General features: G+C 43.6%; 1 protein-coding gene across 1 annotated transcript; it reads right to left on the reverse strand.

Annotated features, from left to right (window-relative positions):
• Nucleotides 1-3,438: 3,438 nt before the first annotated feature.
• Nucleotides 3,439-22,874, reverse strand: LOC146197613 (dehydrogenase/reductase SDR family member 7-like). The gene is made up of 8 exons (XM_084599523.1): nt 22,365-22,874; nt 21,367-21,516; nt 20,862-20,968; nt 19,855-20,050; nt 18,924-18,970; nt 9,895-10,017; nt 7,457-7,623; nt 3,439-5,230 (listed from the first exon to the last, which is right to left on the reverse strand). The coding sequence occupies exons 1-8, from the start codon at nt 22,492-22,494 to the stop codon at nt 5,170-5,172; spliced, it is 981 nt and encodes a 326-aa protein (XP_084455649.1). The 5' UTR covers nt 22,495-22,874; the 3' UTR covers nt 3,439-5,169.
• Nucleotides 22,875-24,087: the final 1,213 nt, after the last annotated feature.

The following is a 24,087-nucleotide window of genomic DNA, read 5'->3' on the forward strand; positions in this document are numbered from 1 at the left end:
CCCTCTTCTGTAAGCCCGTTATACTAAGAGGCACGGGCAGAGGCACTTTTTTCTTTACTTTTGTCTGCCTCACCAGAGAATATGTCCCTCTTCTGTGCGCAGGCGGCAGGAAGCGGCCCAGCTGGAGCAGATCGCTAGGCCCCAGCGGCCAACTACAACAGAAGATGTTTATACAATGCACATTCTTCTATATAGAGGTTAACAATGACTACAGATGGTGTACGTTTGTCATGTATATCGGAATAAGTGAGGGATAAATTGCATCAGAGCATTGGCATCGCTCAGAAAAGTATGCATAGCAACCTGCAGGACTTGGAGGCTTATGAAAAGACCTCAATTCAGGCCGAATATAGTGCAGCGGGTTATGAAAATGAAAATAAGATATAACCAGGGTCTATTGTTTCGGTCTAAAAAAACAAACAAACAAAAGGTTAAAAGTATGCTGAACTATATATATGACCTGAAGTTTTAACATCTTTAATATGCGAAAGCAATTGTAGCTGGATATTAATCCGGTGCTACACTAATAAAATGGCGAATTGAAAGAATTACAGCAGTCCTATTTCTGTCAACCTGCAGATCCTGCGAGGCCTGCCCTTTCACTTCACCCAGTGCAGGACCCCAACCACAAAATGAAAAGCCAGCTTGTTACCGTAATAAATGGAAATTGCATTTCTCTTTAAAAGCAGAGCTCTCAGTCACAGGCGTGCGCAGGGTTCTGCATAAGGGGGAGCCAAGTTTCACTGCAGCCCCCCTCCCCCCCCTCCCCATTCTATTAAGGCCCCTACAGCCAAAACACAGCACGAAGATGAGGAATGGTTACAAAACATTTATTGCGATGTGATGGAATAGCAATGCATACAAAATATTCTGGGCTTAAGAAACAAAACGAGCTTCGCCAAGGATGCAGAAGTGAAAATTATTCGACGACACAGTTCTCAAAACGGTTCCTTAATTGCGTCCCCTACTTTCGGAAGGAAAAGGTGGCTTGGAACGCAACAGCACCAGTCCTCGGCAGCCAGCATAGTAAAAAAATCTGCATGATCATAACCTGCACTTGTAAAAAACGACGGCACAGGTCCGAAAAAGTGAAGGTATGGAAGCGCCCGGTCGGAACCGTACGTATCGCGCTGGTGTCACTCGTGATGTAATCTACACAAAATGATGTTTTTTTTTTTTTTTATGCTTTGCGATATGTCAGAAAACCGCGGCCCCTTGGATGCTGAAGTGGCCAAAAGACCGCGGGCAGACTTTTTCCGTAGCATACCATGAGGTGTGTTCGGTGAGCAAAGTTTTACCGCTCTAAAGAGCACTTTTGGCGCTAGCACAAAAGAAAGTGTTCGTCCTTAGCTTTGTTGCTCTTTTGACAGCAGAAATAGACAGATAGCATTTTGAAAAGCGTCGCCGGCTGCGAGGCAACGGCATTTGCGGCGCTACCCAGCTTCCCGCGCCCCCGTACACCTAAAGCCCCGCACACCTCCCCCCTTACGGCTCTGCCCCCCTGCTCACTTCGCTGTCCACTGTCTGCGAGCCGTTCGAACGCTAGCCCTCGCTTCCGCGCTGCCGAAGTCTCTGCTCCTCTCTCTTCCTGCCCTCCCGAAGCCTTCCCGCGCTTCATGCCTCTTGAAACACCAGCCGCTTTTCTTCCGTCAGCACACGTGAAGCCCACCATTGCAATCGTCATTATCAGCGTGCTCTGACTTCTGACGAGGACAGCCAGATGGCCTGAAGACATGACCCCATTTTGAAGCTTCTAGCTGCCTTCTGTTTCGCCCGCCTCTTTCACTTTGGCACCGACGGCGCATGCATTTGGATCCGTGGTGCAGGTCATGTGATTTTCGAGTTTTTCATAGTGCTTCGTTAGCCTTGCCTAGCGTGTGCGTTTGTGGTCTAATATTGTATTTTGACTAGCTTGCAGTTTTGGTGCAATTAAATCCCGACTGCTCTAGCTTTTGTCTAGTGGTTGCTTATATCGAATTAGCGCTTATAACGAATTTTCCCGCTGTCCCGTTGATTTCGTTATAACGAGGGATTGGTGTATTTGACAGGGGACATCACTGAGCATAGATTGATTGGTGCATTATATCACACGAGACTGCTCCAGTGCAATGGATGGGTGATATTAGAATTGAACCCATCGGGACCTTGACCCTGAAGCAAACATGCTATTTCGAGTTTTGCACACAATTTAGTAGCTTATGACTGCATACTAATGAGTATGTGTGAGAATAGCAGCAATAAAAAGGATAAATGATCAAGCACGTAGCTGCCAAATGGTGTTCAATCTATTAATAATTGATGCATGTTTTGCTACTGTTTCTTATATATATAGGCTTGTCATTTTGTATCCTGTGTTCTCCGAGTGTGTGCTGAAGTGGTTTCTCCTTATGTAATGCCCCTCAGTGAGTCTTTAAGGGTATTATAAATAGAAAACGCTCTTGTATGCGAACGACAATCTGTAATGGGAGCTGCAGATGCGAGCCATTAGCGTTGTCAAATCATACCCTCAAAGGTGGAGCTTAAGTGCCCCCATTTATTTTTTATTATTATTTAGTGGTTAACTGAATAATTGGGCGGACAAAAAGACCAAAATAAATTTCGACAACGTTTAACTGTATAGGAGCACCACATTATATCACTGAGAAAAAAAAAAGAGTCTGGTAATCTATAAAGAATAATATTTGCAAAAGAGAACTTAAAATTGAGTTCTGAAACAATAATAATCTGCCAACTATTGAAAAAATAAAAATGAAATGTAATTATGGGTGAGAATTCTGAGTTTAAACTGCAAGATCCTAATAAAAGTACACTTAACTAAATGTTGGATATCCCGTTTTATCCTGAAATAGTCACCATCTTTAACAGGTATGCCACATCTAGCTGTTCATGGAGCAGGGACTGAACTCGACCAATAAGAATATTAACTAAGTACAGAAGGTCACGGCACTGCAGGAATATCCCAAGCAGTGCAGTTGTGCATTTTGAGGCATTGTACATTGCACTGTCTTTAATGCATCTCCACACAGGAAATCTGCCCCATCTCATGTGCTGCGAAGAACTCTTTGTTTCACCCTCAGCATAGGGCAGTATTAAGTAAGCTTTTTCATTACATCACGCACACCCAAGAATCACGAAAAAGTTTAATGTTCCGGCTACCACAATGTTTCAGTGGCAGTCCCATAAATTGTCATCATAAAACACAGCCTTAACCCTTGACCCAAGCCAAGGCAACAACCTGATAAAATGACAACCCAGTTTTTACGGTGAATAATTTTCAACTAACATATTTGTCCATTGGCTCCATTATTTACCTGCTGTTAAATGTGCAGATCTAAGCAAAAAATCATAAGCCTTAATTACTCTTAAATCAACTGCTCATGCTTGCAACACACCCATGATCAACTGAATACATTGATTACTAAAGAATATCCCATCATGTCACCAAAAAACATAAGAAATTTATTTGAATAAACCAATAATGTTGCCACTAATTACAAAATAATTGATCACATACAGGCTGCTGACGTAGTAGGGGCTGCATATGTTTTCATATATACAAAAGCACTTCCATCATTAACCTCATTTTACTTAAGTAAACTTTCTGTGACTGTATTAAGTCTACACGCAGCTGCCTTCATGCATTTGCAAACCAACCACACAGCTGATGCAAGAAAACTGACATGATGCATATCTATCTTTTACAGTGGTGCTACAGACAGTTTGTCCTCAGCTGAGTAGGCTTTTTCAAACCACTGTCTTCGCAAGTGTTCAGCATTGCGTTTGCTGTGCCGTAAACATGAGAACACACACAAGTTTTTTTAGTTTTAATATTTGTTCACAAGAAACGGTCAAAGGCAGAGCAATCAGATGCATCCACTCATCTGCAGAACAAAAACATGCACTACTCATTCAGCACTACATCAAAACCATTAGCCATTCTTGTTATGGCATTCCCAAGCATCGCAAATGACAGGGAACTCAACAAATTACAAGTCAGGTAAGTACACATTTATGGCTTGCATTAAGACTTCCTTGTTAGGACGTGGAATTCACAGCAAAGAGACTGGCTTGAAAAACATGCTTATGCTAGATCTGTGGCAGAGAACATCAGCATTTCTGACGTCCAAAGGTAAGTGCCTATTTGACAGCAGACAGCTCTGCCCCATTTTTAAGCATGTTGGCAGCTGCTGTAAAATGCTACTGCTATGTTCAGGCAGCCTCTTTTTCCTGAATTCTAAGAATGAGACAATGCAATTGCTCATCTTCTGTACGTGCCTGAATTTCTACCACACAAAACAGGAAAAAAGGTGGGTGAAACATGTTGGTTCAGTTTTGCCTGAGCTGCTGTTGTCCATCTCGTTACAAGATGTGTGCAAGAACCGAACACAATGACTTATACACCGTTAAAAGCACTATTGTGACATATTATATGTTCATTACATGGACAGCGTCCATGCTATATAAGGAGTTCAGAAGAATGGTTTCAAGGAACACAATAGCAACACTGGAGTGCCCAGCTGCCAAGAAGAAACTTTAGACAAAGCTAATGGAATTACAGGCATTTCGAAACATCTTTCTGAATCTACCAAGACGTAATCACGAATGCAAGTTACCTTAAGCAAGTGCAATATGATATACATTTTGCAAAATTGCACTCAGCCATAACTAAATTCAAAGCTATCAGGGCATGCTAAGCGATATCATCTCTTCAACAAAGCGATGATATGAAACAGTCATGACCAAATACTATGAATATTTGCATTTGCAGCAAGACCACTCATTCAGTCTGCATCAGAACAGGAAAATGTGGACTCCAGGAAAAGTGCAAACCTTATCCTCAATTTTTGCATGCCTATAAATCTTTGTAACAAGAGCAGCAGTTTCAATACAGGACACAGTACCATAAGTACTGGCTTTCCAGCTCCTAAAAATGTCTCGCTGGTACTGTTATTACAAGATCCTATTACTGTACAAATTCAAGAGCACATGGCATCATGCTCACCCACACAGCCTCCTAAGAAATCATTATGCACTTATAACAGCAGGTTTCTTGCATTTAACTTGGAGTGTTTCTGCAAGGGATAGAAAAATAATAGGTACTCATGTAACAAGTAATTTCTTAACACAACTACAATTAAGAGCCATTCACTGGAATGATTCCACAGCTCCCTACTGCCCTTCTCTCAGCTTCATCACTCTTTCTTTTGTGAACAGCAGCTTCATGACGTAGCTGTAAAAAAGAAAAGAAAGATTTGCAACCTGCCATGCAGTGCTAAAGAATCCCTCTCATGTACAAGGTACAATCAATGAGGCATATGCCCAAGTTTCAAAGTTGTGGAAATTGCAAAATACATGCTGAAATAGTGTTGCTCTCAATTCTAAGCTTGTCACATGAGTTTTTAACGGTATCAAAATGATACAAACAAGGAAGCTGCAACCTGTGGGCCTCATGCTGCATGCAGCCCACAAAGCTCCCCAGCATCTACAACACCTTGTAGTGTTTACCATCCGTCCTTCCTTCGTAATTTTGTTGCGGGACATCTCTGAATGCAGAAACTACTAGGCAAATGTTCTTCCTTAACTCAACCACAAGTTTCAAACTATAGAACCAACCCTTCCAGTAATCTACTCAACTGAGCACCAATACAACACTCAAGCCAAACTTTGAATAACTTAAAGGGACAGAACACTGGCCAAAATATGTTGAGATTACGGTGGAAATAAAACAATCTTGCCTCATATAGTACACATAGAGGACTACAATATCCAAGAAAAGAGGCTTTGAAACCTGCCATTGTAAATCGCATAAAAACAATTGAGGCGCTATCTAGCGGAGAAACCCTATTACTTTCACTGTAGTACTTCACGTGACTATATCTCAGCAAAATATAGCTGATTTTCGTAAGTGCACGCTGTTCTTTTTTCTTCTAGAGGTGCTTGTCATAGTTTATTATAGTTTGCGTTCTCTCCAGACAACCCCTTCTTTCGCACAGCGAGAGGCATGCTTTCTGCTTTTGCCACTAGATGGCGTCACAGCGTTTAGAATTCCACGAATGAAGTGATGATAGTGCCAACTAAAACTGTCTTCGACGAGGCGTGCATTATTGTGCCAACAGCCTTGAGACTGGAAACTGAAAAGGTCACTACTTTATGCATAGAGGTCTAATTACTGTCTGGCGAGTGAAATTTATATTTGTTTTGGTACGTCTTTTTTGTCTACCACCAGTTGTCATCGCGGTCGCTGCTCATGGTTTCCAGCATCGGACTACATAATAATGGGCGCATGCACTGATCGATAAAAATTTTCTACAGCATTTCTACTGAAACCGCTATGGAATCGAACATTTGAGACATCAATCTTTCCATTGCGGCAAAAAAAATTCCAAACCTAAATTCCAGTGTTCTGTCCCTTTAAGGAGCAAGCATGCCATTTTTTCACAAACAAGCAGCATTCGTCACCAAATGTTTTAGCTAGCAGCTGCTTCCAAAATTAACAAATAAACTAGTGAATCGAAACTGAGCTACACATTAACTTTACGACCAGTTTACAAGGTTCACCTAAGACCAAAAAAAGATGTTTCCATTTCACCCCTAAAACAAATTGGAGATCACAGGCGTTAATACAGCATTTGCTGCACAATTATGAAGAGAAAGACACCAAATATGACCCATTATTCTCTATGCTCCAATATGATGCACGATGCACTAGCATTTACTTAGGGAGCTCATCAGTCTTTCCATGGAATGTCCCACAGTTAATATTTATGTGGGCTGATACCCTGGTATAGATCAGTATACTACAGAAGACCACAAAAATGAAAAATTACTAAACAATACGACAGTACTGTAGTAAAAATTACATTTTGAGCGCGCTTAAGAAGTGAAACATCAAGCAAAAAAAAGTAAATAAAGGGAGTAGTAGCAATGTTTGCTAGCGCTCTCTCAAAGAAACCAAAATGCAGTCAGCGAAGTGTCTAAATGATAGCATTAACTGCAGTAGCCACAAAATACAAAAATTTTAATCCAATCAGTGCTATTTCACAACTGAATTATTACATAAGTCTCCCAGAAACACCACTGTGGAATGTTCAGTTCTCCAATATTATTCAGTTTCCATTTATGGGGCTTAACGTGCCAAAGCAATACTGGTTATGAGGGACAAAGGTAGTGGAGGGCTCCAGATTTTCTGACCACCTGGATATCTAGAATATGGACTGACATCGCACAGTACACTAGCGCTTTGAGTTCTGCCTTTATCAAAGTGCAACCTCAGCTGTGTTCTGACCGTCCCCGGGATTAGCAGTTGAGTATCTTGATCACTGAGCCACTGCGGCAGCACCCAGCACTTTTCATTGCTTGCAAACAAGTGCACAAGGCGCGTGCTACTGTAACTACCGACAATTATTCTAGCCCCTGGCCTCATCCCAACAAATGCAGAAAAAAAAAATGCACTCACTTTCTGAATATAGAGGGCATGTACTGTGCCAAGTACATGGTGAGCAGGATGGGGTGCTGAGAAATCCAGACCTCGTCCATCTTGTTGGCGATGGCGACTGCCATAAGCTGAGCACAGCGCTCGGTGGGCATCAGCCGAGACTTTGGCGTGTCCTTCATATTGTATAACTGCAGACAGCAAAACAAAGATGCATGCCAGTTGAGAGCTCATGGCTACCACCAAGGACAAAATCCAATGAGTGTTCAAAGGATAAAAGGAAACAGATCTGTGCACGTAATCAATTTTTTCTTTTCTTATTTAATGGAACTTGAACATCAGGACGTTTTACTTGCTGTTCAAACTGCTACTTATATACATATTATATTAAAATGCACAAATCTAGATTGCATGAAATCTTAAATGTAATGCTATCAAAACACAGATTTCAAATATTTTTGAGAGTCGGCAACATCAGAGGGTGGATGCCATGAATAGTAGCTATGGCCATGGCATAAAGCTTCTCCAGCCTGTCACAAGTGGGAACTCTGCCAGCCTTCAAGCACCAATTAAATGACATGTTTCATACAGATAATTCTTAAAGTGACACTGCAGCATATTTTCACTGCCAATTACTGCAAACTAACCAACTCCCCAATCACAGCCAACACCAGTGAAAATACAATGAGAATTTTTTGACAGATCAAAATTTAACAAGTTCACAACAAAAACAGATCAAAATATCAGCCCACAACCCATGCCACAGATGCACTTTGTGACAGAACTTTTGCTTCTGTCCTCAGCACCCATGTAGGCACTGTAGGCAAACCCAGCAGACCTCCCCGATTAGTGTTTATGTGTCTTTGCATGCAAGCTTGTGTTTCTTTTCTCTACTCATGGCCAGTCTCGAGGGAAAGCACACATTCTTTCCTACGGCCTTCTCAATAGCCGCGGAAGCAATGGGAGCTTTTCTCCTTGAGTTACGCTCAACGCCGCTGCAAAGGGCGCAACTTGCTCACTGTTCGCTCCGAGTCTGCTTCAGCGGCGGCTGGTGGCTTTTGCCCAATTTCGTGCTATCGCCCGCAGGTTGCGTGGTAAGAGCAGCCCCGAAATGAAAGAACCCAGAAGGTAGATGCTGCAGTGAGACCGAACCCATGAAGTTGTGCGAGCAGAAAATGAGTGTAAGTTTTGAGAATCAAATATCTGGATTGGACACAGCAGGCTACCCCTGTGCAATCCAGACGGCAGTGAGTGAAACCCTGCTCCAGAAGTTAAAAAGAAAAGTGTGCAAGAGGGCTCAAAACAATGGTATGAAACCTGTCGTGGTACTTAAATGCACAAGATTGCGTGCAACCTGAAGAAAGTGGCCAACAGCTACGAAGTACCAACGGTGCTCTCAGCATTGATGAAGTTCGGGCAGCTGCGCTCTCGCACGGCAAACATAAAGGAAAAGCGGTTGTGACAAGAACCATAAGAAGCCCTTTGAAAAATGCATGACAGCTGTGGTTTACATAATACCACTAACGTGTGGAAAGGCCTACATAGGCCAGAAAGGATGCTGCATAAATGAATGCGTGGGGAGCATGAATGCTCATTGGGAGATAGATAACAAAACAAACTTGTCTGAGCACTGCAGAAATTGTAAATGACTCCCAAGTATACAGGAGATAAGATAAATAGTCCCAAATAATGATACTGCTGATATATATTCAAGGCTGTTACTTGTATGTGACCACATGAAATGGTTAACAGTGATAGCAGTGCCAGCTTGCTAACACTGAGAGTTGCATGAGCTAAGTGACAACAGTCAAGCAGAGTGATATGTCATAAATTCCTAGTACCTTATCATGTATTGCCTTTGATGATCATATAGATATGTAAAACACAGCAGTAGTACTAGTCTCATGCAACTTCACTTGCACAAGCTGTAGCTTGCTGAAAACAGCAAGCACTTCATGCAAAGTGTCTAACCATCTGAACAAAATCCCAGTGCAGAGCTGAGAAAGGGCACAGCAAAGCTTGCAAAAGCATCCTGTTGTCGGTTAATACTGCACATATGATGCATTCGTAGATTGGAAAAACCTATATAAGGACTCTATGTACATATTGTAATGAGTGGTGAAAATAGGTACATTTGTAGATAGACATCAGGCTGGCACAGAACTAAAATGAGGTATTTGACAATCTTGGCCACACAGAATACATCTTAGTGATCACAATATCAGTAAGTGCCCTTCATAATCCTCCAGATATATACCCTGCTGCTCACAGTTTCAGTTTATTTGGAGATGAGAGCAAATATTTGAAATAAGCAGCCTGAAACATCAACAAGGATATCAAAATTGCTATTTGTGATCACGATTGTTCCAAAGCCCTCTGCTCGCATTACACGTAGTAAACGATAGTATAGCTGTGTGCCAGCAGCAGTAATAAATAACAAACCTTTATGACCAGATACCCACCTTGCCAGGTGTGGCAGTGAATGCACGTTCTCGGATGCGTGAGAAGACGGGCCCGGGGCAGGCAACGGTAACATCTAGGCCTCCCATCAGCACAGCTTCCAAGCGCAGGCACTCAAAGTAGCCCTGGATGTCCACACAGAGAGAGCAGTTCACCACTTTTGATGCTTTTCTCATGGCAACACAAACACATAGCACAGCATGAAAAATTTTTCAATGCCATTTGTAGCATTTGCTTCTTTGATGCTGCACAATACTGCAATTCACACATAGAAGCACTGCCAGGGCACAAAAAGCTCTGAATGCAAGAGGACCTTTCAATCTGGTGTCTACACCAGTGTCGAAACAAAAAGAAACAACCCCTCACAACATTCCAAACTACAAACTAAACCTAAAGAGCAAGGCATAGGCCTTGAAGATTGTGCCGTGTGCTATGTACTATAATGAGCAAAAGTGAAGAGACCATGGCTTTGATGGACAGGGCGGCTGCGGGGCCGCTTCATGGCGCTGATACCTCACGCTGCATACTTGGTGAGAGAGTGCCCGACGTGACGCATAACTTTTCTTTCGCTCTCGGGCTGAGGCTCATTACTGACAAACTTCCAGTGCGGCATTCGGCTACTCTCCTGTTGACGGTCGTGTCGAAGGAAGCGGCATCACAAGGTGTTCCTTGAGGTGTTCAAGAATAGAGCAATCCCACATTAGGGAAGGAAGTGGACGGTAACGCTGCATCTACTCACTAGACTCCAAAGCAGCAAGGACCATTTTAGTTTTAATTGCACCCAATTTTCGTATTTTCTCTCCCCACAGAAGGAATTGTGGTGTGCTTTTATCTTGATTAGCCAACTAGACTGCACAACATTTTCCACTTTTAACTCGGCTAATAACGCAGTCCAATGTGTGATCTTCGGAGCAAGCTTTCTTGCTCCATGAACCAGAAAGTGCATTTCAATATATGATTTGCATTAAAGTCTTCTTTCCTGAACGGCTACCGTGATGCCTTGTGCTTTATCATTCGGTCGTTGTCATGAGTTCCTCCAGATCTGAGGCACGAAAAAGTGTCGAGGCCACATGAGATGTGATGAACTGTTTATCAGAGCCATAGAATAGCACGCGCCTAAATGCACAGTGTACCCATCTTAATACAGTCAACGACCGATTTTTCGGATATTTTTGCTTTCGCTAGAGGGCCCGAAAAATCGGTCGTTGACTGTATTAGGACGACCGATTTTTCTAACCCTTTAGGGAACGCAAAAACGCCTGAAAATTCAGGCAGTCCAAAAAAATGAATGCATGTAAAAGACGTACCATTTTACGAATATTTCGCGGATCGAAAGGGTCAAGGATGAAGTATCAGGCTTTCGAAAAACCAAAGCATGAAAAAGAGCAGTTTCAAAAACTGTATGCAGTCGACAGCTGGTTTATTATGCGTGTGTCGTCAGGGCAGCCGGTGTTATTGCTGCAGTGTCTTGAACTTGTTGATCGTTGTTTGGACGGCATTCTGCTTGCATGCGATCATCTTCGCCTCAATCTGAGAAAGGGTCACGTCAGCACCGTACACTGATGAAAGCATGAACAATGCTTGTGTCAACTCGGCACTCGTAGGCGGCGCAGGCTTCTAATTTTTAACATCGAAGTCTTCCGAATCCACCACAACCTGATGAACAATTTCCTCGTCAAATAATAGTGCACATAATAGTGGCTTTCTTCTCCATCGTTAACCAACAGCACTGCTTTCCATGCTTCGATGCCATCAGTGAGGACGACGAGAACAGATTCGCAGGCAAGCGAAATCCTCACGTTGCGAACAGCGCAGTTTACTCAAGAGCGTCATAAAACCTAGACCTAGCCAAGGTCCTGCGTCGCAGAGCACAACCACGCACCAGGCTAGCCAAGCATCGTGTGGCCTGCGATGGGTCTACACAACGAAAAGGTGAAACAGCCAAACAGCATCACGGTGCCGACGACGCTTCCGGAAACTCCGGAAAAGGTGCTGGTGAACATAGCCAGCATGGCCAGACCAAATCAGTGATACGCAGACTGCGAAATAGCCAAAATGGTGGCTTTGCATGACGCAGTTCTAGTTTCAGAACTTCCGTCGCGTCAATTAGCCTGGAAAATTGGACGGTGGGTGGTTCGAGTGTCCGAAATTTCAGATGCCCTTATACATTGATTCTATGGGGCTCGTGGAGGTGCCGCAAAGACGTTCGGAATATCGGGTATGCCCGAAAATTTGGCCGTCCGAAAATTCGGTCATTGACTGCATTGCTGGCCTGTTTACCAACGCGTTTCTGTATAACACAGAGCTTTGGATACGAAAGATGCAAGAAGCCGCTCCTTGCTTTTGCGGTGACATGCACATAGGGCAAGCGTGTTAGAGCGTGCAAACTGTTTTATGAATCGACCTGTAGTGTGAGCTGCTATCGCGGCAAAGCTGATCAACGTGTCAGAAATTAAAGCAAAATTAAAGCAAAAGGAAAGCTCAGAGTTGCACCTTCCTGCTTCTGTATCGAAAATTCTGTGTCTTATATAGACACATCAGTGAACAAGTCAGCATCATTAAGAAGAACCCACTGCGCATTCAGGCACGTGTCGTCACATTGTGCCAACAATACTCAATCCCATTACATGTCGTCACTCCATTTTTTTGCACGTGCGATTTGGAGAAACTCTGACCAAACGATACAGCACAAAATACATGACGGCATCACAGTAGCCATGCAGATACTCAGTATCTTAATCCAAGTCATCCTTTGGAGTGCGCTCTCCGGTTTATAGAGCACAAAAGCTCGCTCCGGACCTTTGATTGGAATAAGCAGTCAGCTCCTTTAAGAGGGGAAACTTGTGCAGACAAGTTCTCAACTTAAGGGAAAATTTCTCACATTATCAATGACATGCATGCCACTTACACGCGATAGCGTTACTTTTCTACAGCATGCTACACAATTACTATGATACCGTCTATGTAATGAAACAACAGCAAGACTAATGCTTCTTTCCAAATAATTTAGTGTGTCGTAGAAATTTCTTTTTCAGTGACGTAGACCATATGACATTTCGCGTTACCACTGATGTTTTTTTCAGGTGAAGGTTTCGAGCTCAATGGGATAAAGATCATTGGTGACTTTTATGCCATCTCTCAAAGGCATGGTTGTCACTTTATGAAGCTGCCATGCTAACGTCAATGCAACAGGTTGTGCTACATGGAAGAAAATGCACCAGCTGCCTACTGCCAGCGGCATCAACTCGATGATGATGACGAACAATGCAAACCCCTGCAAACTATGTTGCCAAATATTAAAGCACAAAAAATAAGACTAATCCAAAAAACTAAAAAGTAAATATAACATTCACGCAAACAAATGAATGCAGTTTAAGTTTTTTGCTTAAGAAAAAACATGCAATATTCATAATCCTGAAGCTCAGACATAACTCAGACCGAAGCTTTTTACCCCTGTGGTGGGTGCGTCAGTGGCCCCGGTTCAACGTTGCATGCTGCCTTTTGCAAGAGTCTGCATGCAAACTGGGTTAACTGTGTCAAACAGTCAGTATTTCGTTCTGCCGGTCGTGGTAGAGCTTTACAGCAAGGCAAAGACTGTGCGTGCTCGTTGCGAAACTAATTGCCACTGCGTGTGCCATTTTTGGACGAGGTGACAATGCTGCGTCACCGCTCGAGGGCTCGGCCTCTCGGGCACGTTCGCAAGAGTGGCGGCTTGTTGTACGGATACATGTCAGCACGAACGGCGTATTGCTCCATCCCTATTTAACTGCAACTGTGGAGGTGAGACTTTATTGCTGTCAAGACGCGTGTCGGATTGCGCAAAGCCTTTGGTCCGCTCCTTTTGCTGCGTGTTTCGCTTACTGCATCGCATTATCGCACCAACGTTCACTGAATGTGCTTTAGCAGGTATCACTGGCAGGTTTGTATAATCAATGGGCTATTTTTCCTAGGTATGTTAAATGCTGAAGTTGTAAATTTGTAGCCTCACATTGACTCCTCTCAACAACAAATTAAGCGCGATCACAACAATGGAATCGCAAATGAGGCGAGATTTTAGATGTAGGGAGCGAAGCTGTATAGCAGTTATTCTCACTTCGCAGACGCACTAACTTCTAAATAGTAACAATCCCTGTTTGAATTTCTTACCTAAGCTCTTATAGCTAGGTGTTTTGACGATAGCGTTACAGATGTTCCGTTCATTTTTCTTTGTTCTTTGACACTGATAGTACTTTGCCTGTTTGCAAAGTTTCTTACCCTTTTATAATCTCACTGCGTCACGTTTGCAGACCTACGCTCAGGTAAATATATTATCACGAGGATTACATAAGACCATGACAGACAAATTAAAGGTGGTCGCCTTCCTACAGCACAGGATTTGTATTATGTGGCGCATCTGTGTATGTAATCGTGAGTTAATAAAGCCTGGCTTCTGATGCAGCAGAGCTTCCCTCATTTATGCCCATAGTGAAATCAATCAAGCCATGTGATTCTTATCCATATGCTTGCCAAATTCACTTGAAGGCCCCTTTTGTTGATAAACTGGCCAGAAGAAATAAGCCCCAGAATGCGTTTACACAATATGCAATGAAAGATTAGGTTAACGAAAACGAGGCTAGAACGATGCTATGATAAGGTTGTTGAGGATGCTGCAACATTTCAGTTGTTAAGCGGGGATCCAGACACTGGTAGCGGGCACTGGTAGCAAGCAAGACCGGAGCTGAGGTGGCTTAACTTGTAGCCAGCTAGTTCTCAAATCTACTTCCTCTTTCTCGGCAATCTGCCCACTTAATCGAAACTTCTTCTTTACAATCTGGCCCCCGCAGAACGAGACGCCATCCTGGCAACTCAAGGAGACGAAAGGATAGCGGGATCGCAATAAGGCTTCAAACGGTCAACGTGAACAATCTCACGCCCACGGCAGCGAAGGTCGGTGGAAGCAGCTAGCAGTTCAACTAGGTAATTAATGGGAGAAGTCTGTTGGAGCACTAGATAGGATCCGTGGTATTTGGAAGTAAACTTGCTGGTCAGACTGGGTGGTGTCGATGGGACCCAGAGCCACACGTGAGCACCGGGAGAGAATTGGTGAACAGAGCGGCTGCTGTTGCTGTGCGCTTGTTTCTGGGCTTGCTCGTCCGAAGTAAGCGAGCGAGCGAGCCAGTTTGCGACATTCTGCAGCGTGCCTGGCAGCTGCTGAAAGCGATGTATACTCTGAGATATCAGGATGGTAGGGAAGGATGGTGTCGAGTGGAGACGAAAGTTCACGCCTGTATAGCAGAAAAAATGGCGAGAATCCGGTAGTTGCTTGAACGGCGGTGTTGTAGGCATAGGTTTTAAATGGAAGAATCTTGTCCCAATCATCAGAGGCGATCATCATGTCACCCAGTGTGCGGTTGAAGCGCTCTGTCAGCCCGCTGGTTTGAGGGTGGTATGCGCTGGCTGTCCGGTGGATGGTTTGACATTCACGTAGGAGCACTTCGACAACCTCGGAAAGATTTGCATCGATCACTTGGAAGTTCATGGGGGCCCTGTGCTGCAGAATGAAATGATGAAGAAGAAAGGACGCGATAGTGGGTCCGGTGGCATCTTAAAGTGCTGCTGTCTCCACATAGCAAGTAAGGTGATCGTCGACCACAATGATCCAACGATTCGCTGCAGGTGTGTATGGCAGTGGTCCATACAAATTGATGCCAACACGATCGAACGGTCGGTATGGGCACGGAAGGTGCTGTAGTGGAGCCGGCTGATGGAGAGGAGGTGGCTTGCGATGCTGGCAATCGATGCACGAACGCACATACTTACCGACGAAGGTATACATACCGCACCAGTAAAAGCACTGTCGCAAGTGTTCATAAGTCTTAAATACACCCACATGGCCACACTGCGGATCGTTATGGTAAGATGCACAGATATCATTACGGAGATGGCGAGGTACGACGAGCAGCCACTTACGGCCATCTGGCATATAGTTGCGTCGATAGAGCAGACTGTCACGAAGGGTGAAATGCTGCGCTTGATGACGAAGGACGCGAGGAGCCGGTGAAAGTGACCAGTTCGAAAGAAGATCGATTAGTGATGTTATCCACAGATCCTTGCCCTGTCCTGATGGCATGTCGTCGATGGACAGGGAAGACGAGGCAAAGCTGTGAGTGGAGCGGCATGAAGAGTTGGTTGTTGAGAGGGCAGAAGTGCTTCGGCAACTTGTTCCTGAATAATCTGGCGTATGTGCGGAGCTAGGTGTGAGCTGAATTGCGGAACATTTGAAATTAGTAATAATTGCAGGGTAACTTCTTCCCTTATGAAGTCTGATTTCTTGGATAAGTGTGGAGCTGACAGTGCCATCAGACATAGTTGCGATTGTGCCTTCAGGTTGTCGAGGGACGATGCGTTGGTAACGAAGGTTATTGTAGCTTTGACATGTGACAACTTCACTAACAGTGCGAGGCTATTCGGCCATGAAAATGTTGAACGCGCCTTCATGGATGCCCATCATGATGTGGCGAATCTTCTCGGCTTCAGTCATCGATGCATTTACACGACGGCACAAATCTAAGTAATCTTTGATGTAGCTAGTGAAGGTTTCTCCTGTCTGCTGCATCCGCTCACGCAAACGGTGTTCAGCGCGAAGCTTATGGACCGCAGGGAGACCGAAGACATCCACAAAGCGAGATTTGAGCGAGACCCAAGTTGGAATGTCAGCCCCGTGATTTGCGAACCACAGCTTTGAGACTTGAGTTAGGTAGAAGATGACGTTAAGCTTCAAGACGCCATCCCACTTATTGTGGGTGCTTACACGTTCATACGACGAAAGCCAGTCCTCCATGTCCTGATCATCGGTACCGCTGAAGACCAGCGAGTCCCGCTGTCGAAGCACCCCGAAGCATGGAAAAGAAGGGGCCGAGGAAGCGGGGCTGGTGGTGTTGGTGCTGGAGTCAGTCATTGAGGTCGGAATTCGGCGGCTGCGGAGCTCCAGGGCGAGGAAATTGAAGATAAATCCCGCGACCTCCACCAAGTGTTAAGCGGGGATCCAGACACTGGTAGCGGGCACTGGTAGCGAGCAAGACCGAAGCAGAGGTGGTTTAACTTGTAGCCAGCTAGTTCTCAAATCCACTGCCTCTTTCTCGACGATCTGCCCACTTAATCGGAACTTCTTCTTTACACAGTTAACGTAAAACTTGAGAGTATAGAAATTCATGTTAAGTAAAGTTGGCTGATCAGTTATGGTGTCCATTATTCCGCCTTATCCGAGCATCGTTCTGCTCCCATTGCCGTTGGTCTTGTTCGTCGAAAAGTAAAAAAAATCAAATTCCCCACCAATGGTATGTCACTGTGATGCCACTGTGACGTCACGAGCTTTCGTGACACTACAATGTCGTGTGTTTGCTTCGCATCACAGTTCGCAGGGGGCGCCAAGAAACTAAAGCATCGCTCAGAGTCAACACGCAGGCTTCTGTGGGAGTTTCACTAACATTTAATCCTTCATCTACCATGGCCATGTTTCGAAGTGGGGAGGGTATTTTTCAAGGCTTCGAGTATTAAAACGGCCGATGCCATCGATGCTGACAAACATTTTTCGACCTGAAGTTACTATCGTACTATAGCTACCAATTTAAAACAAACCATTATTCCTTCTGTGGGGAGAAAAATATGAAACGTTGGTGCAACTAAAATTAAAATACCCTTTGCCACTATGGAGTCAAGTGGATGAACGCATCGTTACCGCCCGCCTGCTTCTATTCCTGAACATTTAGAGTTACCCCATGAATACCTTGCGATGCGCTCTCCCGTTCGATGCGATTACCAGCAGCAGTAAAGCAGCCAAACGGCGCACTAGAAGTTGTCAGTAATGATAAGCATCAGCCCGAGAGAAAGGAAAATGTGTTTCATGCCGGACACTTTCACAATAAGCGCACAGCGCGAGATAATAGTGCTATGGTGCAGCCTCGCAGTCACTCCTGCTGATGAAGCCGTGGTCTTTCCACTTTTCAGCACAATAGTACATACACAAGAGCTGCATGCAGATGCAATGGATAGAAAGAATGTGGTTTGATTCCCAAGTGAAGGGTATTTAGACAGCAAATTACACTCATCAGGCTTTGTTAGTACATTAACTATTCAGCCCGGCAAGCTTAGAAAACTCTACTTCCCTTACTACCACTGTTATTTTCATAAACAATTGCATGAAATAAATTCCGAACTTTAACTTCAAAGCCACTACTTACTTTTAACGATAATGCTCGATCTAAATTTTGGGGCGCACAAATGACTGGCTGAATACACTATGTGCACAGTATTATATACTACTAGTACCGAGCGATGACGACGCAAACGCTTTCTTTTAAGATAAGTGGCTAGGCATAAAGTGCCTAACTGATCACCTGCTGGAGTTGATGGCCGGTCAAAGCAATAGATAAAGTAATCTTATGATAATTCATGCCATAGGGCTGCACAATCAAAGGTAACATCTCAAACTGCTCGAGCAGTGAAAGTAGGTGCCCCTGAATAGCAATAATTGCAAACATCTGTTGCACAGTCTCTGCAGAGTTCGCAATGCAACTGGTGAGAATACACTGTTAGAGGAATCAGCGGCCCACTACCCACTCAAAAGTTTGCAATCTCGAGTTTGGTGATAATGGCATCAGTAATGGTAATGATACAAACCGACAGCTATAAAACTTCAAAAGGCACTGCTGTGCGAATAACTGATATAATTGGTATTCTGAAGTCACCTCCGGCAAAGCAAGCAAAGCCCTACTCCATTAGCATCATGGCTTCAAAACGTTAATAAGCAATTTTTTTCTTCGTTTCGCTGATTCATGTTCTGGCATTTTTCTTTAGAATAATGCTATAAATAATTATTCCTTGGCGTTCCAAAAATGTCACATCCCAATTGGGCTGCATTAGAAAATGGCTTGTTAATGCAGAAAGACGGGCTAGACGGGCTTGTCCCTTGGCTGTCTCCTCATTTCGTCCTGTCTGCAATTTCGCGCTGAAAAATATGCATTCTACTTAGAAAATGGCATCTTCTACGTACCTGCAGTGCATGTTTGGAACCAGTGTACGTGGCCGAGAAGGGGGCACCTGAGGAGAATAAAATATAACATACATATTAAAATGCTCCAAAAGCTTAACACTAAAAGAGTAGCAATTACTAGCCTCATAAGTGGAAAGAAAATGGTATGTGCAAGAATGCTATCAAGTTTCAATTACATGCAGAAAAAAAAGAAAAAGATAAGAAACAAAATATGCATATTACTTTGTGATCAGGGTTTCAAAGAACTTTCTTTTCATCATGAAGAAAGTGCAATAAAATTCTAAAGTAAGCATGAGCGTACAACTAGCCAAAAGAGAGCCATCACACTAAGCTTGTGAGGGGAGAGGAGGTCAGCCCAAATTCACGAGTGCAGCAGCACTACCAAACGCAGTGAGAAATCATGAACCGAGTATTCTCTTAATAGCTACACACATCTGCTAGTACTATTCCTGGTGATGGTACAAAGCATAGCTTCAATGCTTCACTCAATTTTGCAAGGTTCACTCTAGTTCAGATGTTCTATTTTCTCGCACCCCGCAAAAAACTATGAACAACAACTATAGAGGAGGAGATACTATACAATCCTCTTGAACCAACCTGTGTCAGCACCTAAAATAACATACAAGTTTCATGAGTTTTAAAAGGCAAGCAACTATATGAGGCTGACAGCACACTGCTTCAGAAAGAAGCAGGATAGTTGGATATTCCACCACCCTTTCTCTCCCAAACACTGCAGCATGGCAGCTATGGCCATACTCAAAATTGTATTTAAAAAAAAATAGCCTGAGCAACTACCAGCATTTTAAATAGGACCTTATATTGCTAGAGGTGAAAAATTTATGAATAACAAGCAATACAATCAAACAACACACTGGAGCCATTTGACAGTTAAAGTCAGTCAAATGAGTGCCAAAGCAAAAAGAACACATACCCAGCTTCCCCGCTGTGCTGCTAGTAACCACAATGTGGCCCTGTACACCCTTTTCCTTGAAGTACTTTACTACACACCGTGTCAGCGATATGGCACCAAAGACATTGCAGTCGAACATCTCCTTGTCAATCTCTACAGGAATTTCCTCAAAGGAGGCACGTTGGCTGCGGCCAGCATTGTTAACCAAAATGTCCAACTGAAAGGAGAAAGTTTGGTTTTTGCAGCAAATAAAAGACTAGCTTTAAACGTAAACAATACAAAGTGAGGAATGTATATAGGGGCAGAAAGCATTCAAGTAATTCATGGTCAGGAGCACAGCAAGCATGTTAGGCTGTAAGTGCTTATGGCTTATGGCATTTAACTCCCAAAGCAAATCAGGCCGTGAAAGACACTGTAGTGGATGTTACGGATGTTTCTAAATTTTGCTCCATTACATCCTCTGACAACAATATTTGTTTACAACCGAAAGAGCTGCTGTAATAATGAGGAAAATTAGGAATGGCATCCTTGACTAGTCTTGTGGCAGCTGTTTTCAAGAACCATTGAGAGAGTGGTGGCATTATTCATGCAACCATGGCAAACCAGTGCAAGGTAAAGAGGAAATCCGAGTCAGCGGGCATTTAAAAGTACGTGAAATAATGCGATGCTGCTATAAGATCATGTTAAAGTGAAAAAAAAAAAGCACTAATGCTTGTCAGAGCTGAGCATGTCCACGCAGTTTTCCCCTTGTCTTTGAGCTTAGAAGCATGCCATCAAGGAACAAAAAGTTATTCTTTGATAACAGCAACAAATCTTTTGCATCTAAAGCCGTTTTGTTAAATATCTGCAGTGGAGAAATATGGGAGAGGCCTTCGCCCTGCAGTGGGTATAATCAGGCTGATGATGATGATGATGATGATGTTTAACACACAAAAACAAATTAATGAAGAACAATAAGCAGCATTTCACACATATTAATAGTCATTAAAATAAGTTTGTGTAGAAAACAAACTACTGAGAAAACAAACCTTTCCAAAATGGTCTAGGACTTTCTGAAGCTTCTCAGCATGTGATGAGAAGTCGCAAATGCTGAACGCAACAACAAGTACTTCCGTGCCTTTGTCCTTTCCAAAGTCTGCATAAACAAAGCAGATTGGCCAATGCTAGCTTACCACTAACGAGCAACTGCCCAGAAAACTATACTAAAGCAGAGGAAGAGAAGCACTGCATAAAGCGAACTGAAAAACCATGCACACTGCCAAGAAAGATCAAGAAAGCACTTGTACTGTAACACTAAAACCTAAGTCAAGGAAGGAGCTCTTAGGCTAAAAACTTTCAACTAATGGTCATTGAACAGTATATACTCCACTTCTGTGTTGAAACTATGTCCAATATGTCTATAAACATATAATTACGCAAGGTTTTAATATTGGTACATACATTCTATAACTGTTCCAATTAAGCTACATTTTTTTCAACATTAAAACAAGCTATTTATTTCAAATATCAAAGCGCACCAAAAAAAGTTCTCACCAAGACAGTTTTTCTTGACAAGTTCCAAGTTTTCCAAGTTTGTGCCAGACAGCACCAGGCGACAACCCACTTTGGCCAATTCGTATGCAAGGTACTCGCCAATGCCACTTGATGCTCCTGTGATCCATATTACCTTCCCTTGGAGGGTTCCTATATGTTCGGACAGCCAAGGTGACAAGTCAGGGTGACGACCGAAAAAAATGAATGAGTGTTAAGCTTTTTGGTGAACAGTAATAACAGCTTTAAGCCAATTTCCAGCTAAGATGTTAGTTATAAAAATGTCGAGACATTAAAAGTTTACCTTTGTGAAGAGAGAATTATCCCACAATAATCCCACGCTTTTTATAGGAAGGTGCCATATAATGCAACGACGGCACTGCGCTCAAAATGCTTATACCTTGTTTCTTGTGGGCGATAAGAACGTTTCGTGCAGTCAAATAGGCGCAGTTTTCCTTCCTAACGCTCAAGGCTAAATCTGACGTACAGTCGTGAGCAAAGGTGGTATACAACACTCGGTCAGTGACACAGCTCGAAAAAACTCCATCAAAACACCATTTGGCGACATCGTAAAGGACAGCGACAGTGACACATTCAGGTGGATCGAATGGGGCACTGCTACTATTGTCTCGATCTTATATAGCTGTTGCTAGAATAAGTTAGGATGCAGTTTTTTCGAGCTCCGTCACCGGCTGAGTGTTGTATACCACTTTTGCTCACGACTGTACACAAAAAGATGCATGCACAATGTATCTGTAGAATTTAGTGGCTTCTGATTCCTGAAACTCACGTTTGCCAATTGCAACCACGTCGCTGCTAGCCGAAGCTTCTGGCTTAGTTTGTATTTAAGCATTGCAAAACAAAAACTACGCACGAAATTTGCAGAAGCGATAATGTGCTAAATGACTAAGACCAGCGCAAGAAAACAATGTTGGCCATAGTGGTGGTGCAAACAGACTCACTAATATGAATAATGGCGAATAATGGTAGTTCTCACTTACTTATCTGGCGGCCGAACTTTGACTTAAACAGCAGCGTCAGGTCAGCGTCGGCTAGTTTAAGCCATGCCGCGAAGGCTAGAAGCCAGGGCACTCCAATGTAAAGCAGCCACGACACCAAGAAGCACGCCATGGCACAGACAGGTTACAACTTCAAATAGAAGCTAGGCAAGATTACACTCATATAACCGAACGCACTTGCAAATGATAACGTAATCCAAAATAGCTCCGGAGCAGCACTGCACTGTTGGTCCCGGTGCCACGATAACGGCGGGCTGTTGAATTCGCCGTAGAGCACAACAGCGGGACGTAGTCAAGGTACTACAACGGTTACGTCGCATATGTAAATGACGCAAATGGGAACAGTCGACGCTTCCTCTATGTGGGAGGATACGTGCATACGCAGAACAAACTGTAAACTGGCGAACAGTCGAGCCGTCGAGCTGCGACCGGATTCAGCGGCCCGTCGTCTGGTTCAACTTCCCTGTCCGACTCCTCTAGTCTACCGCTAGCGTCACTCGCGTCGCTTGGATTTCCCGCTGCCCTCGCCTGCCCTCCCAGTTCCCTCCTCATCGACCTCCTCATGTGAGCTTTCATTTCAAGGCGAAAGGCAGTAATTATTCATGGCAAACCAGTGGCAAAAATAGCCAGAAAGTATTTATTACCCGCAACACTGCTTTCTTTTTTTAAGCGTAAATTTGTACTCTCAGTTCGTGTCACGGTGATTTCTCTGGTTTCAACCAACTTCCATCTTTACGCGAAGCGCGTCTTTTGAATGGTAATCAGGTGCCAGGTTCTGTTTGTAGGAACGAAATGCTTTTAATTAGGTTATTCTCATTGCAGTTACGTTTCCAAGTTCTTGTGATGCTGTTACGACGCCCTTGCATGACAGTCAAGGGGGCACTATACTTTTTGCATTAGCTCTATGGCACTATAGTACTGAACACTAAACTGTGCTTGTAGAAAGGAGTTAATCATGCAACCGACTGGCTCCTCACTCTCCCCGCAGCCCAATAATCCGGTTGCACCAAGTGTCATGAAAATGAGAGACGGCGTACAGGACGTCCGTATAACTCTTTTTGCAGTGGAAGGGGGAGCGGGGGGTGGATGGGGGGGGGGGGGGGGGGGGGTCAAAAGGCTACAGGATAAGCGTCGACACCGAAAGGAAGACATTATTTGTGGTCTAAACTGTGAAGATCAAACAAAAACTTTGGTTCCAGTTGCATTTAAGTACTAAAATAACAGTTGGGTGCTAACTTACACTCGTAGAAACGGCTAGCATAAGGAGGATATTCCATACTAGCCTTCCTTAACTCAGTGCAGTACATGGTACAAACTTACAAGCTTTTTGAGAGGCGTGCAGGAATTGTGACGTCATGGAGGGGGGGGGGAATTACATTCTATCTACTAATAGGGTGCCCAGATTCTCTCAGCTAGTAAGTGAAGCCAAGTAGCGGTCAAGATCTTCTGCTAATATCTATTTGAATTAAGCAAAACAAGACATCAAAATTTTACCTCATTGTTGTTCGTTGTCTTCAATAGACAGTACAGTGAGTCTTTCGTCTCTCTTTCTGATATGACGTCAAGATTTGTCATAGCGGTCACATATTGGCTCGCAGTCCGGAAGAGAGTTTTATGCCGGTATGTGGAATTTGAGTGTACTGAACAAGCTATGCAATTTTTTACTGACGCGTACAAAGATTATGTCTCTCTACGAGCCATTTTC

This window comes from Amblyomma maculatum, chromosome 3 (genome assembly GCF_055883805.1).
Source record: "Amblyomma maculatum isolate TAMU_Amacu chromosome 3, ASM5588380v1, whole genome shotgun sequence".
In the NCBI taxonomy this organism is placed as follows: domain Eukaryota; kingdom Metazoa; phylum Arthropoda; class Arachnida; order Ixodida; family Ixodidae; genus Amblyomma; species Amblyomma maculatum.

Bases quoted from the DNA above. Each gene is read 5' to 3' on its own strand.
- LOC146197613 (XM_084599523.1), bottom strand. From the start codon at position 22,494: ATGGCGTGCTTCTTGGTGTCGTGGCTGCTTTACATTGGAGTGCCCTGG. The intron at 18,971-19,854 runs GTATGTGTTCTT...TATTCTCCTCAG, and splicing joins CAGCACAGCGGGGAAGCTGG to GTGCCCCCTTCTCGGCCACG. The intron at 7,624-9,894 runs GTGGGTATCTGG...TGCTGTCTGCAG, and splicing joins TCACTGCCACACCTGGCAAG to TTATACAATATGAAGGACAC.